Source organism: Notolepis coatsorum (assembly GCF_963971535.1).
Source record: "Notolepis coatsorum genome assembly, chromosome: 18".
NCBI classification, from domain to species: domain Eukaryota; kingdom Metazoa; phylum Chordata; class Actinopteri; order Aulopiformes; family Paralepididae; genus Notolepis; species Notolepis coatsorum.
In genome coordinates, this window is record NC_140182.1 from 83,357,027 (window position 1) to 83,370,523 (window position 13,497).

Here is a 13,497-nt window from a genome sequence, read left to right on the forward strand (position 1 = left end):
TTCCAAAACAAGCCAGTGCTCACTGTGGGTAGTCATCAAACTACACTATTGTCAGTCTAACTTGTGCAGGACACACTCCCTCTGTTCGTCCGTGGTCTGGCCCAAATTGGAAAATTGACTGCTTGGCAAACACTAATCAGGAGAGGATCGCATCACTCGGGAGCACAGACTCCAGGGCTGCTGCATTGGTCAACAGGCATTAGGATCTCCATAACAAACTGGACAAACATATTAAGAGGTCTGACAGCAGGGAGATTGTGTGTGCACACAGTCGGCCAGTGGTAGTAGATTCTAGCAAGACGGGAGAGTAGGGGAGTTAGTGCTGTAGCGACGAGGAGGAAAAGAGTTCACCAGGAGGCTAGGGTTGGGTACCGTTCACATTTGAACCGACACCAGTCTCTGGAATTCGGTATCTGTACCCGACAGTAACTTTTTTCAGTACTTAACCCTCTCTGTAATAGCAAAGAATTTAATTTCAGTTGTAAAAAATAAGTCCAAACTTCTCAATTTCAATATTGTTATATTAAGAAAATTGTTATTTATTGTTGTAACAACTAACCAAATAAATCGCATGATTATGCATTATGTTTATAAATAATACATAATACATTTTAAAGGTGACATGTACTATAAATGTCATTTTTCAGTCTCTAGCATTGTATTATAGTAATAGGAGTTCGTATCAATGTGTTTTAGTGTCTAAATACCATATTGGCGGATTGCTCTGATTCAGCTCAGCCCCTTTCCTCCTCCAGTAAATCAGGCCATTTTTATTTGAACGGCTGATATACGTCATACGGCCGCTGGGTGATTGGCTCTGTGGTTGGAGCTAATGCCCGCCCCCATTCTACCTAGACTAGACAGCGAGTGTGGAAGCCACTTCCTCAATGCTGCGAGGCGGAGTGGGGCCCGTGCGCTCTGGAGGGAGAGAGAGATGGAGAGAGAGGGGGCACTTGGGGGGGGGGGAGACACACCTGCTGCGCGGCACACAGGAGTGTATGCACTGCAGAGGTGTCGGGTTTCGCTCTGGAAGAAGCTCTCTCTCTCTCTCACCCCCCCCTCTCTCTCTCTCTCTCTCCGACTCTCCGAGTGTGTGCAAAGGTGTCGGGTTTTGCTCTGGAAGAATATCTCTCTCTCTCTCTCTCTCTCTCTCTATCTCTCTCACTCTCTCTCACTCTCCCTCTCTCACTCTCTCTCTCTCTCTCTCACTCTCTCTCTCTCTCTCTCTCTCTCACACTCTCTCTCTCTCTCTCACACTCTCTCTCTCACACTCTCTCTCTCTCACACTCTCTCTCACACACTCTCTCTCTCTCTCACACTCTCTCTCTCTCTCTGTCCAAGCATGGCGTTGTCAGTATTCCAATGTCCAATTTTTTTTAGTATCACAAACAGTACTGTATTTGAAAATCTGGTATGTCATAAATGTATAGATGTAGCAGTACTGTCTATCTGTATGTCGTGTGTGTCATATGATGAATTGAAAATGGGGGACCCTGATGGAAACAAGACGAAAGTCTTTCTCAGGTCTGCATCCTCTTAACAATTGTATGTATTGAGCTGTACTGTACTATACCCATTCTGCAATCTGTTAATAAACTTTTCAATCAATCAATCAGTCTACCAGTAGCAGACTGTGTGGGCTGACTGTCACTCAAAGTGCTTATGGGCGGAGCCAGGCCATAACAGCCTGAAATCTTGAAGCTGGAAAATGATGGTTTTGAGTACTTGATTAGAAATATAAAACAATGCATTTTTTTGAAAAAAACCTTACAGATGTCTTCAATCGACTAACAGGAATTGTGTAAAGTTGCCCAAATAGTGCTAGGAATAGCAGTACATAGCCCCTTTAAATATCAACATTATCTGGCCATCCTCAGTAAATATCACCAAACTCCTCTGACCTCGTCTTTCCAAAGACCCAAGAGATGGGACAGTAATAACTATATTTATGGAAACGGCTTGTCTAGTATATTACACTCTTATACTAAACATGTAAAGGTACCGACATTTGGTAACGATTGATGTAGAGTGAATCGGTACTCGGTAGTACCGATGTAATTCAGTCTGTACACTTAAAAGTACAGAGTTCAGTACCCAACCCTTGCACATCTTGGCTTCTTATTCTGCTACTGTACTCAGGTGAACTGTGATGTCAATAACAATTTCGCTGTAGAGATTGGAAGAATAGGAGCCATCAATATCACATTACTGAGTAATGGAGTGATCTGACCTACAAGGTAGAGTCATAATGATATGGCATTATTGACCACATTAATTCAGTCGATTCAATTTCCTGCCAGTACTTGAAAAGTCTCGATTGTGGAACGGCGTTAGTAGGAAGACATGTATGTCCACCCTAGGGACCGTTTACGCTATTCAACTATCCCAGATGACATAGGTATTCCACTCTAGCTGATGGTTTACTTTGCGTCAGCTGCACTGATTCAGCCTACAGATTGGTCAATAAATTTAACTAATTGGATTTGGTTTTCTTATTTATTTGACAAATAAATGGAAATCAGTCACAATTATGATTATTTATTTAGTGAAGTAGATGATCACAGAAGACCTACAGGCTACATTATTATAGTAGTTTGGTTTGCCAATTAATCAAATATTTCTTAATAGAATAATATTCATATGCCTTCAAATGCCCATCCCAAGTCCATGCAGAGAATCAAAGACGGGGAAACAGAGACAAACAGACAGAAAGACCTGTGGGGCTGGGTGAGACAGAGACAGACAGACAGACAGACAGAGACAGACAGACAGACAGACAGACAGACAGACAGACAGACAGACAGACAGACAGACAGACAGACAGACAGACAGACAGACAGACAGACAGACAGACAGACAGACAGACAGACAGACCTATGCGGCTGGGTGACTGCATGATAGTCAGAAATAGAGAGACAGACAGAAAGAAAGACCTGTGCGGCTGGGTAACTGCATGATAGTGAAACAGAGACAGACAGACCTGAGCGGCTGGGCGCCTGCATGATAGTGAGGGTCACCTTCCTGAGGCAGAGCAGCTTGTGGAGTGGAGAGGTGCATCGGTTCAGCTGGCTGAGCTCTCTCTTGGCTCTGGGGATATTGATACTGAAGGAAAGAGGATAACGCACTGCTTTAATCTACGGCTGCCACCATTTGTTGTGCTTTGAAGCTTCATTCATTAGTTTCACTACACACATGAGTGCATGCTTACCAACCAAGAAGGGAGATCCCCCCTTGAATGGCCCTTCTAAGGTTTCTCTCCTCCACACTGCCTGTGGAGCATTTTTTCCCTATTGTTAGGTTTTAGTGAGTTTTTTTTTTTTTTTTTTTTAGCATTTATTTAAAATTTGTTGGACCTTATGGTGTTCTTGTTTTGTTGTTGACTTATTGTTATGTTTCTTCTTGACTTGTTTAAAGAAGACGTGTCCGGCCCATGGGGACATTAACGTGTGTCGTCGGGCCTTACAAATAAATTTGATTTTATTTGATTAGTAATTAGTAATTGAAGCTTCATTCTTCCAGAATGTTCCAATGTGGCGGTTAAACGTGAGATAGGGTTTTCTGAAGATTCTCACGGCTAAATGTCCTTGTCTAAGAAGAACTGCTTTTCAAAATGAATGGAGGGACAATATTTCAACATCTCACCCCAGAGAGCCTGTGCCCTGGGTAATGCCTTTCTGCTAACCCAGTTGGATTTATCCTAATCAGGTTGGATTAAACCTAATAGTGGTTGAATAAAAAAGAAAAAAAAGAACAGTACAAGACCACTGCTCAGGAGGGGGGGGGGGGAACTCAACGACACAGATGTACAGCAAACACTAAATCAAAACCCAGGCTTTGGACATGCAGTCAAACTGACCTGAAGTCAGATTTCACTCCCAGGTCTTTCTGCTGCAGGTCCTGCAGACTTCTTGTAGTTTTGTTGAAGGCAGAATCCTGTTATAGTGATGACAACAACAGCAACCTGTCACGCAAACTGAAGTGTTCTCACGTGAAGGACTCAAGTGATAAGAGCTGGAAAAATACCTGGCTGGCTTCAAGCGTTCCCACGAAGTTAAAGATTAAATCATGGATACCATGATGGATATACATCTAGAAGAAAGGGGCGGAAAGGACAACGTCATTTTCAAATGGCAGCTGGACATATATGGAGAGAGTTAATCATTTCAAAGAGTCAGCTGCTGTACCTCCACTGCCTGTTTGAGGAGAGTCATCTGAAGTTCCTGCTTTGCGAGCAGTTTCTAAAAAAAAAGATAACCAGGTATATAAATTCAATAAACATTGAGAGACAGACTAATAAATAAAGAAAATAAGCTTGAGCAGGGGTTCATACTTACCAGACGAGAGTCCCTCAATAGGCATTGAAGACATTTAGTAAAAAGGGCATTCACAGAGTCCTGTGGGGTGGGGTGGACAGTAGACCTGCCCGTTAGTACGACAAGAAATGTCATGTGCCATGAAAGACTGTAAATGCTGATGGTTAGAGTTTATTAATCTGGACTCCAAAAAAACTGAGTGCTCCCGAGAACTGCACTGGTCATTAATTACATTTACATTTAGCTGACACTTTTATCCAAAGCGACTTACAAGTTCTGTACAATAAGTCAGCAGGAAGGGCACAACTCTGGCAGCTAACAGTGTTGAACTTGACACACTTGCTACAGTCTTGAGTGCATAGTTGTATAGACATATTAGCATAGTAGGTAGTAATATAGGCAAAGTTTAATCCTAAGTAAGCAGCGTGCATACTAGTAAAGACAGTATGAAGGTTAGTATTTTTTTTTATTTATTTAAGATACTTTATTTATTTTAGTGTGTTTTTAGTCGACAACCAGGCTGGGAAAAACGGTAAGTGCTCCAGAGAACTGCACTGGTCATTCAAAAGCACCTCTATCAACCAGTCACCTGGTAAGCTAGTGTTAAATGCTGGCAAATCAAAGTTTATGCTCTTCTCAAATGGGAAGAGACTCCCAGCTGATCTTCCCACACTTGTTACTGCTGGAGGGACTGACATCGAAAGGGTTGCTTCCTACAAATATTTAGGCATTACAGTGGACGAGAACCGTACATTTAAATCTCACATAGACAAACTTGTGTCAAAGCTGAAGCTTAAACTCTGCTTCTTTTTCAGAAACAGGTCCTGTTTTTCACTTAGTGAGAAGTCACCTGATCTCGACCACCTTCTTACCACTACTCGATTATGTATGCACCTGATCAGTACCTTAGAAAGCTTGATACTGTGTACCATTCTGCCTTACGCTTTGTCATGGGATGTGGCAATCGAGTGCTCCATTGCACCATATATACCAAGTTACCCATCTCTACAAATACAGCGATTTTCTCGATGGCTCCCTCTTGTGCACAAAGCTCTGCTTAAACTGGTTCCCTCGTACCCAAGTGTGCTTCTGTGCACAAAGCAATATAAGTATGCCCTTCGTTCTCAAGCTGCTCTAACACTGGAAGTTCCCCATATGAGAACTGAATTGGGAAAAAGGGCTTTTAAATATGCTGCTCCTTCATCTTGGAACAAGATACAGGAGGACCTAAAATTACCAGGACTGTTCACCCTCGGAGAAATCAAAGCCATTTTAAAATCCTACAAACTCAGTTCCCTCGGACAGTGCAACTGTGTTTGATCATTTGCCTGTATGATAACTTGCCTGAAATTGGAGCTTGCTGTAAATGTTGTATCTGTATTTTATTGTGATGTTCTTTTTTATGTTGAAACTTTCTGCTGCCTTGCTTGGCCAGATCGCTCTTGAAAAAGAAATTTTAATCTCAATGATGCTTATCTGGTTAAATAAAGGATTTTATTGATTGATTCACGGTCAATAGAGCCGAGCTGCCTGTGAAACTCTAGTTTGTCCACAAAACGTTTCCCGCTGCTGCACTTTGGGCGATCGTTGTACAGTACATTTTTGACAGAAATTCAAAATAACAAAAATAACCTATCTTTGTCAGATTTCTGAACGTGACACCGACCAGCAGATCCAGAAATAAACGTTTCACATGCCGCAACAAAATGGCTAGAATGCTCTTTCTTATCATTCTCATCAAAATGGAAGAGCAGTTGATGACAGCTTGTTCAAAGTTACTCAGTGGTCCAAAACATTTATTTGAAAAGACTACAGAAATACGCTTCCTTAGTCTAAACATTGTAGCTCCAAGAGACGACTACCAAGGCACTGCCGACAACACACCAGAACAGAGTGACCCACCAATCAAGTTGCTCACTGTGTGTTTGTAAACACATTTTTGTGTTTAGGCTCTTTCAGACTGAATGTCACGGCTCAATGACAAACTGGGGCCACACATGGCACCGTTTCACAGAGGTAAATTGCTTATCGCTGCTGGCGGGACAAAACCTCATAACTCGAAAAACCCAACTTTTCAGCAGATGAAAAAAACGAACACAGATTTGAGGGTGAATAGAGTTAGGAGGTTTAGACAGATGATCGGTTTAATGCTTTCCCATTGTTTAAACTTTGTAAAACCCACACACACATATGGAGGCTGATCTACGGAGTTGATTTATATAAAAAAAAAATAAAAAAATTATGAGGTGTTGTCCCGCCAGCAGCGTTATGTAAATTGAGACAGAGACAGGGACAGAGAGAGAGAGAGAGAGGGGTGTGTTTTCAGTACCTTCAGCGGACATGCCCCCAGCATTTCAGAGCAGAGAATACTGCATATTTATTTCATGACATTGAAACCAACATTGTGGATACTCAACAGATAACAGGTTTTCCTTTGGTGACGAACTCGGAATACATTCATTATTATTATTGCTTTACACAAGTGTAAAATAATTTAGAGTGACGTACAATATGGTGGCGGAGTCCCTTCCTCTCTTGCTCCTTGAAGGAGTGACAGAAGCCGGCAACAAACTTGTCCAGTTTGTCGGCGTGGCGGCCCAGGAACTCCTTGACGTCCTCCACATTCTTCAGGCAGTAGGGGGACGGCACGGGGACGACTGCCGCGGGGCTTTGGTCGGCGTCGACGGGTCTGGCGATGCACAGGATGCTGTAGCTCTGCTCCTTGTCGTTGTAGAAGGTCTCCTCGAACAGGACGGGCACCGTGGCCGCAGCCCGGAAGCCTGCTCCCAGCCTCAGCTGTCTGTCCTGGATGCTGATCTCCTGTGAACAGGAATCAAATCAAATGGATTTGTATAAGCCCGAAATCACAACAAATTGCCCCTGTGGGCTTTACAGATCAAGAAGAAACATCACAATAGATTCAGAACAAAAACCATCATAAAATCCACATGTTGCAACGCCCCCAGACTTTCCCCAATGAAGATGAGGAACGACTCCCTAAAACCTAGCAGTAGGAAGAAAAAAAAACACCACAGGCGGCGTGGAGGAGAGAAAGCTCAGATGAGCAATTCCATCAGGATGTCGGTGATATTAGTGTTGCTATGGATGATAGATGGATAGAGAATAGAACAAGCAAACAATTGGTACTGTATGTATGTAAGCATTACATCACGCGCAGGAGTGGTTTGTGAAAGATAAACCATGCCTAGGGGTGGTCGTTAGACCCCCCTAGGCATGGTTTATTTTTCACAAATCACGACTGCAAGTGGTGGAATGCTTTTATACAACTGCCACATCCATCCAACCTTATTGCTATACAATAAACACACATTAATCGAAGATTTGTTGAAAAAAACATCCGCCACAAAAAGTACCGTAGTTCCCACAACAACAAAAAAGAGAAATTGCCTCCATGTGGAAGCAGCTCGGAAGTGCATCCAACCAACTAACACATCCAACTGTCTTTCAACTAAGACATCCAACCAACTAACACATCCAACTGTCTTGCAACTAAGACATCCAACCAACTAACACATCCAACTGTCTTTCAACTAAGACATCCAACCAACTAACACATCCAACTTTTCTTTAGTTTTTAATTATGAAGTTAGCGGTTGTTATTGGAATGATTGATTGAAATTTTTATTACCAGATGCAGAATGGGTACAATACAGTACGGCTCAATACACACAATTGTTAAGGGGATGCAGACCTACTTTCTATAGAACTTCATTCTTAGATGCTTCTATTGAAAGTAGGTAAAACAAATTAAAACGTTTTCTTTGCCCTATAGGAAAAAAAGGTTTTCGCCCTATTTTTTTTATTTATTTTTTTTAAACCTACTTTAGAGGGCCTGCCAGACAGTGTGAGAGAGTGAGCTCTGCAGTCAGGGCAAGGAAGAAAAATGTAAAAAAAAAATGCAAATAATCAATCAATCAATCCGCAATTTTTCTTTTGTTCCACAATGACTCATGACCCATAGATTACACAATCCAACATTGTGTAAGACTAAGACATTCACCGTGACAGAATCGTTTTTTATTTAGTCGTTATGACGCTATCAACATATCCATTTGTAAAGATTATTGTCCGCCATCTTTTTTTTTTTTTTTAAAGTCGCACGCGGAGTGATAGTGATTAGGTTGTGGGCGGGTCCTGGGACCAAGAACGTGGAATTGTGACAGATACATACGTGTAAATTGACTGTTTCAGAATCGAGAAATTTGCATGCTGTTGTATAAGTATATATAAACACACGTAATAAAACACATATACATACATACATAGTAGCAATAGTATCTAAAGTATATAAGAACATTTTGATTTAAATAATAATAGAGCCAAGAACAAAAAAGCATAGGAATACAAGCGCTGGTATGAAAATAAGATGAAGGCTCAAATTCAAGGCTCAGAGCTCAAAGTCTCAAAGCTCAAAGTCTCAAAGTCACACTCCCCAGGGGGCAGGAGAACCAGTCGGATCCAGTTGAAGTAGAGCGGGTCGTAGGTCAACTGGGGACTGCTCGGAGCAGTGCCACGACTCTCCAAATGATCCGATTGTCGAGCGGAACACCGGTAACAAACAGAACCAGAATTCCACGTTGGTGACCAGACATATTACATACCTTTCCGTCCAGAGTCCGATAGCCCTCCCCCACGGGCCGTAAGACATAGCTGTCGAACTGGGCTGCCGTGTACGCACTAAGGGTCAGGCTTTCGCGGCAAGGCACCAAAACCTGAGGCACACCAAAAAGAATATAGCCATGGGTGAGTAGAAGTGAGAACAATGCTACCAATGACACAAGTCAGTTTAAAACAGTGTTGGTTAGGGGGGGATATGGCCAAAATATCACATATTTCTACACAATTTCACGATATGTATACAATCTTTTCACTTTGCTTTTCTATGGCTATTCTGTAAGTTATTGAACGGTATAAACCAACCGGTAACAATATAATACTCCATTTGCAGCCTTTAAAGTATCTAGGCCTAAGGGAAAAAGTAAAAGTTCAAACATTTGAGCTCATTAAAAACACAAGCAACAGTATTCAGGATCAGGAGTGTCATAGTGGCTGTGGTGAAAGCTACAGTATGAACAGGAATTTCAGTAGGCGTGGATTGTGCAAGAATATATCACAATCTCCACAATCTCCTGGGAATGCATATTATGGTGACATCTTAACCAGATTGTGGTACTGACAGGCTGCCGCGGTATTGATTTTTTCCTTACCGCACAAATTAGCGAAGCCATTCAAATCGCAGTGGTAACCGCCATAAATTTTTTTAATTTAATGTTAAAATAATTGGTTCCTAAATAAACTTTTCGAATACATTTATTTCTGTAGTAGTCTATTCTTTATAGCCTCTATTCTAATGTTAAATAATGTCTATCTTTATTCCAGTGTTGTCATTAAAGAGGACGACTTTGCAGCAGGAATATTGGTTGAAAACAGCTGGTTGAAACTGCTGTTCTTGAAACTGCTGGTCGCAGTAGCTAACGTTAACCAAACGCTTGGTTCAATAACCAACTAGGAATTAATAGACTGTGTCCTATCGATCTGCATAACAGATAATAACGTCATGGAATCGTTTGTTCAACCCGATGGCCAGCTAATTAACACCAGCTAAAGCTAGTGATGGATCCGGTTATTACATGGGGCTTACTCAAGAGTTAAACTGCTCACTCAGCCATCAGATAGCCAACAGTTTAATCCCTAACGTTATATTTCTATTGGAACTATCCCTTTAATCATATACTATCATGAAAACTTTCACCATGTGTACGCACCCATCTGCCTGACCACTCCCACATCCGCTCCTATATAAGCAGGGTCATGGCCATACTATCAGCTCCTTCCCTACTTTCACCGCCATGAAGTCCGTGTATAGCACCGCTTCAAGTTTAGTGCTAAAGTAGTTAGTTATAGGAGCTGTGTTGGCATTGTCTTTTGTTTCTCCCTCTCTCACTAATTTACGGGAGAAAGAAAGGATAATGTCGTCACCACCGGAGAGTCTAGAGGATGATGATCTATTCTGACCTCCACCGGCCCTTCGCATTTGGGTCATTTGAGCAGATCCCCCGCCGGCGTTGTGCTCCGGCTATGCAGCTGGATACTATGCCGCGAGAGGCGTCGGCTGTGTGAGAGCTGATGGTCTCTCTAGGGCGGGTGGTGTTTTGCGACGCGAGCCTCAGGTGTGTCAGAGAGAGTTGTGTGGGGGCAGCTGCGCAGCTTGCGTCCCCGCTCAACAGCCGGCTCCGAGCAAGAATCCCTTCGTTACCTCTCCATAGCGGTATGGAGGGGATTTGATGCCCCACGATAACATAGTGCTCCTCCTCAGAGAGTTCGTAGCTTTGTTTTCCTGGGGGCCCTGTTTCCGAGTCTAGGGTTCGAGTCCCGAGTCTCTGAAGAGGGATGCCCTCTGCCACCGCGCTGGACGACGCCCCGCCTTTCAAGATGAGTGAAGCTCCCGGCGCAGAGGATGCAAGCTTGGTGTTTCGTTAGGAGAATATCCCAGAGCTCAAGACGGCAGCAGCCCGCATAAAACGGAGCTTTGCTGCCGATGCCACTGTATCTCTGGTAACACCGTTCTGTGAGAGGGATGGGTGTTGCCTCTCTCTTGGGATAAAGAAGAAGAAGTCGGCTGTCTGAAGTGATCAGGCCTGCATCGCTATTCCTCACGTTACACAGCTTCAGTAGTAGCCATTAGCTAACAGTGGGCCCATCAGAGCTAATCGTTAGCTTGCTGCTGCGTTAGCTGGTGGCTATCGATAGGCCGGTAAGAGCTAGCTGTTAGCCGGCAGCTGGCCGTTGGTCGGAGCCGACGGTGGGCCTGTGAAGAGGCTAGCTGTTAGCTTGGTGCTAACCGTCAGCCTGGAGTTAGCTGTTAGCTTGTGCTAAACCGTTGGCGTTAGCCGTGGGGAAGTAGCGGGCCCTGAACACTCTGACTCGGTGTCATCTCTGGCAGAAGATGTCGTCGGCCTGTACCATGACCGGCCGCAGGATGTGGGCGAAGCGCCGGAGCGAGGCTCCAGTCGTCGCCACTTCTGGCCCCGCCAGCTGTAGAGGCCTCGTCAACATGGTGGACCAGCCATTTGTTGCGGCCATTCATCCTGCGTCCGATGGTCAGGTAGGACATTACACTATGCCCCACTCTTCCCCCCCCCCCCCCCCCCCCCCGAATGTTTTTGGTTAATAACAATGTTTTTGTTTAACAAAACGTGTGTTTACTTCACTGCATTTTGGGGGATACGACGTGTGCTATGTGAACTCACAGCTACAAATGCTGGGGTTGCGAGTCTTGCTTGGAGTGTTGTGCAGTTTTCTTTGAAAATTGTGTTGGTCGCTATTGTGTATAGCTTAGCAAGGCTTGTACTGTAGTTCTAGCACTTGGCCAAGGCTTATGTCCTTCTCTCTACAGCATTCTTTCTTACGTGAGTAAAAGTGAACTTGGGGTTTTTATTGTATGATGAGAGTTGTGTGTGTGTTTCATGCAACGTTTAGGTAAACGTAGCATTGAGTCCACAACTGGTCTGGGTGTTAGCCTACAGATATATCTGGCGCGCCATGCAACTGGTGTCACAGCTCTGCTTTCTTATGGCGTCGTATCAGGGGTGAGGTGGTGAGGGGGTGGATCAAATAAACTCCCCCCCCCGGATATAGTTATATCCTTTACGAAACTGATTGGCCGAGAGATTGTGCCTTTCTACCTATCAGTCTCCCTGTTGAGGGTGTTCTCTCTCGTCACGGGGGGGGGGGGGGGGGGGGATTTTCCTGTCTCCCACACCAAATCAGGATAGGTGGTAGTGTTGTCAAAAATATCGAAAAATCGATACATATCGATTCTGAATATTTAAAACGGTTTCGATACTCATTTCCCGAAATATCGATATTTAATTATTCATAATAATAATATATATATTTTTTTTAAGGAAGTTGCATTGTTCATTTCAATACCTGTAATAGTACAGTAGTCCACACACACACATGTGCATTCAGTTAAGTCGGAATATGACTGTAATAACAGTTCAGTTTGTCAGGTACATGCAACACAGATTACAGTGTTTACATCTGTCTGCTTGAGAAAATACCATGTTCTGCAATAAAAATTATTGAAGTGAGATGAACAGTTATTTCTAAATGTGTGATCTAAAGATAAAAAAAAGGGTTTTAAAAGTGTTATATTTATCTTCTCTTATAGTACCAGAGAGAAGCTGAGGAGAATCAACCAGCAACAAAAGCAAAATTTGTTAAAAAATATATATATAAATAAATAAAATAAAAATTGGTATCGAAAATATCGATAGATACTTTTCAAGGTATCGTATCGAAGTCGAAATTCCAGTATCGTGACAACACTAATAGGTGGGACACGGGATTCCCCCGGCCATTTGAAAACGTCACAGGCGCTTTTCCTTGCTGGCCTCTCTGGGAGAATGGCTGTCTTCTCCTCTTACATAAAGAGCAGAATTGATGCAGTTTTTTTCCCAGGCTCGAGAGGCCATTGAAGCACAAACGCGTTTTCTTATTGGCCAAGAGACATGTCCGTGAGTTACAGGGCCTGTGCTGCAGACCGCTGTCATTGTAAAGGATAGGTGATGCAATGCAGTAGAGACAATTTGTTCTTCTGCTCTGCTCCCTACCAGTAGTGTATATTGGGTCAGAGCCTCCTCCTCAGGGAGTTTCAGAGCCTCCTCTGAGATTCAGAACCTCCCTCTCAGTGAGAGAGCCTCCTCAGAGTTTCAGAGCCTCCTCCTCAGAGTCTTAGTCCAATTGTTACATGAACCTTTTCAATTGTTTTACTCACGTTGTGGTCTCTCTGGGAAAATCGCTGTCTTCTCCTCTTACATAAAGAGCAGAATTGATGCGGTCGTTATTCCCAGGCTCGTCGTATGTGAGCCTGTGTCTGTGTCTCTAGACCGGCTCCCTGCTGCAAGGGGAAACGTTGTGAGGCTCTTTGTTAGAAATTCGCCGTCACTGTTCTCGGGTTCTTTGCGAGCATATACGATTGTTTTATGAAATCAGCGTATGGTCTTACGAGACCGATCAGCGCTGGCCCAGTGTGTTTTCAATGATTGAATATGCTTTGTGGGTCCGGCGCGCCTTGGTTGCCCAACATCATAAAAACTGCGTTTTTTATGCGGTCGGCTGGGAAGGAGATTTTTGTCTCTACCGAGCGCCAGTGCAC

At 43.4% G+C, this 13,497-nt stretch overlaps 1 protein-coding gene across 1 annotated transcript in view; it reads right to left on the minus strand.

Moving 5' to 3' along the window:
* ankrd27 (ankyrin repeat domain 27 (VPS9 domain)) overlaps window positions 1-13,497 on the minus strand; it is a 126,275-nt gene that overhangs the window by 92,107 nt on the left and 20,671 nt on the right. The window contains exons 3-9 of the mRNA XM_084334734.1: window positions 8,936-9,046; window positions 6,822-7,133; window positions 4,335-4,394; window positions 4,185-4,238; window positions 4,024-4,089; window positions 3,857-3,933; window positions 2,981-3,102 (exon numbers count right to left, since the gene is read on the minus strand). Coding sequence (XP_084190860.1) covers window positions 2,981-3,102; window positions 3,857-3,933; window positions 4,024-4,089; window positions 4,185-4,238; window positions 4,335-4,394; window positions 6,822-7,133; window positions 8,936-9,046 — 802 coding nt within the window. The remainder of the gene's footprint in view (window positions 1-2,980; window positions 3,103-3,856; window positions 3,934-4,023; window positions 4,090-4,184; window positions 4,239-4,334; window positions 4,395-6,821; window positions 7,134-8,935; window positions 9,047-13,497) is intronic.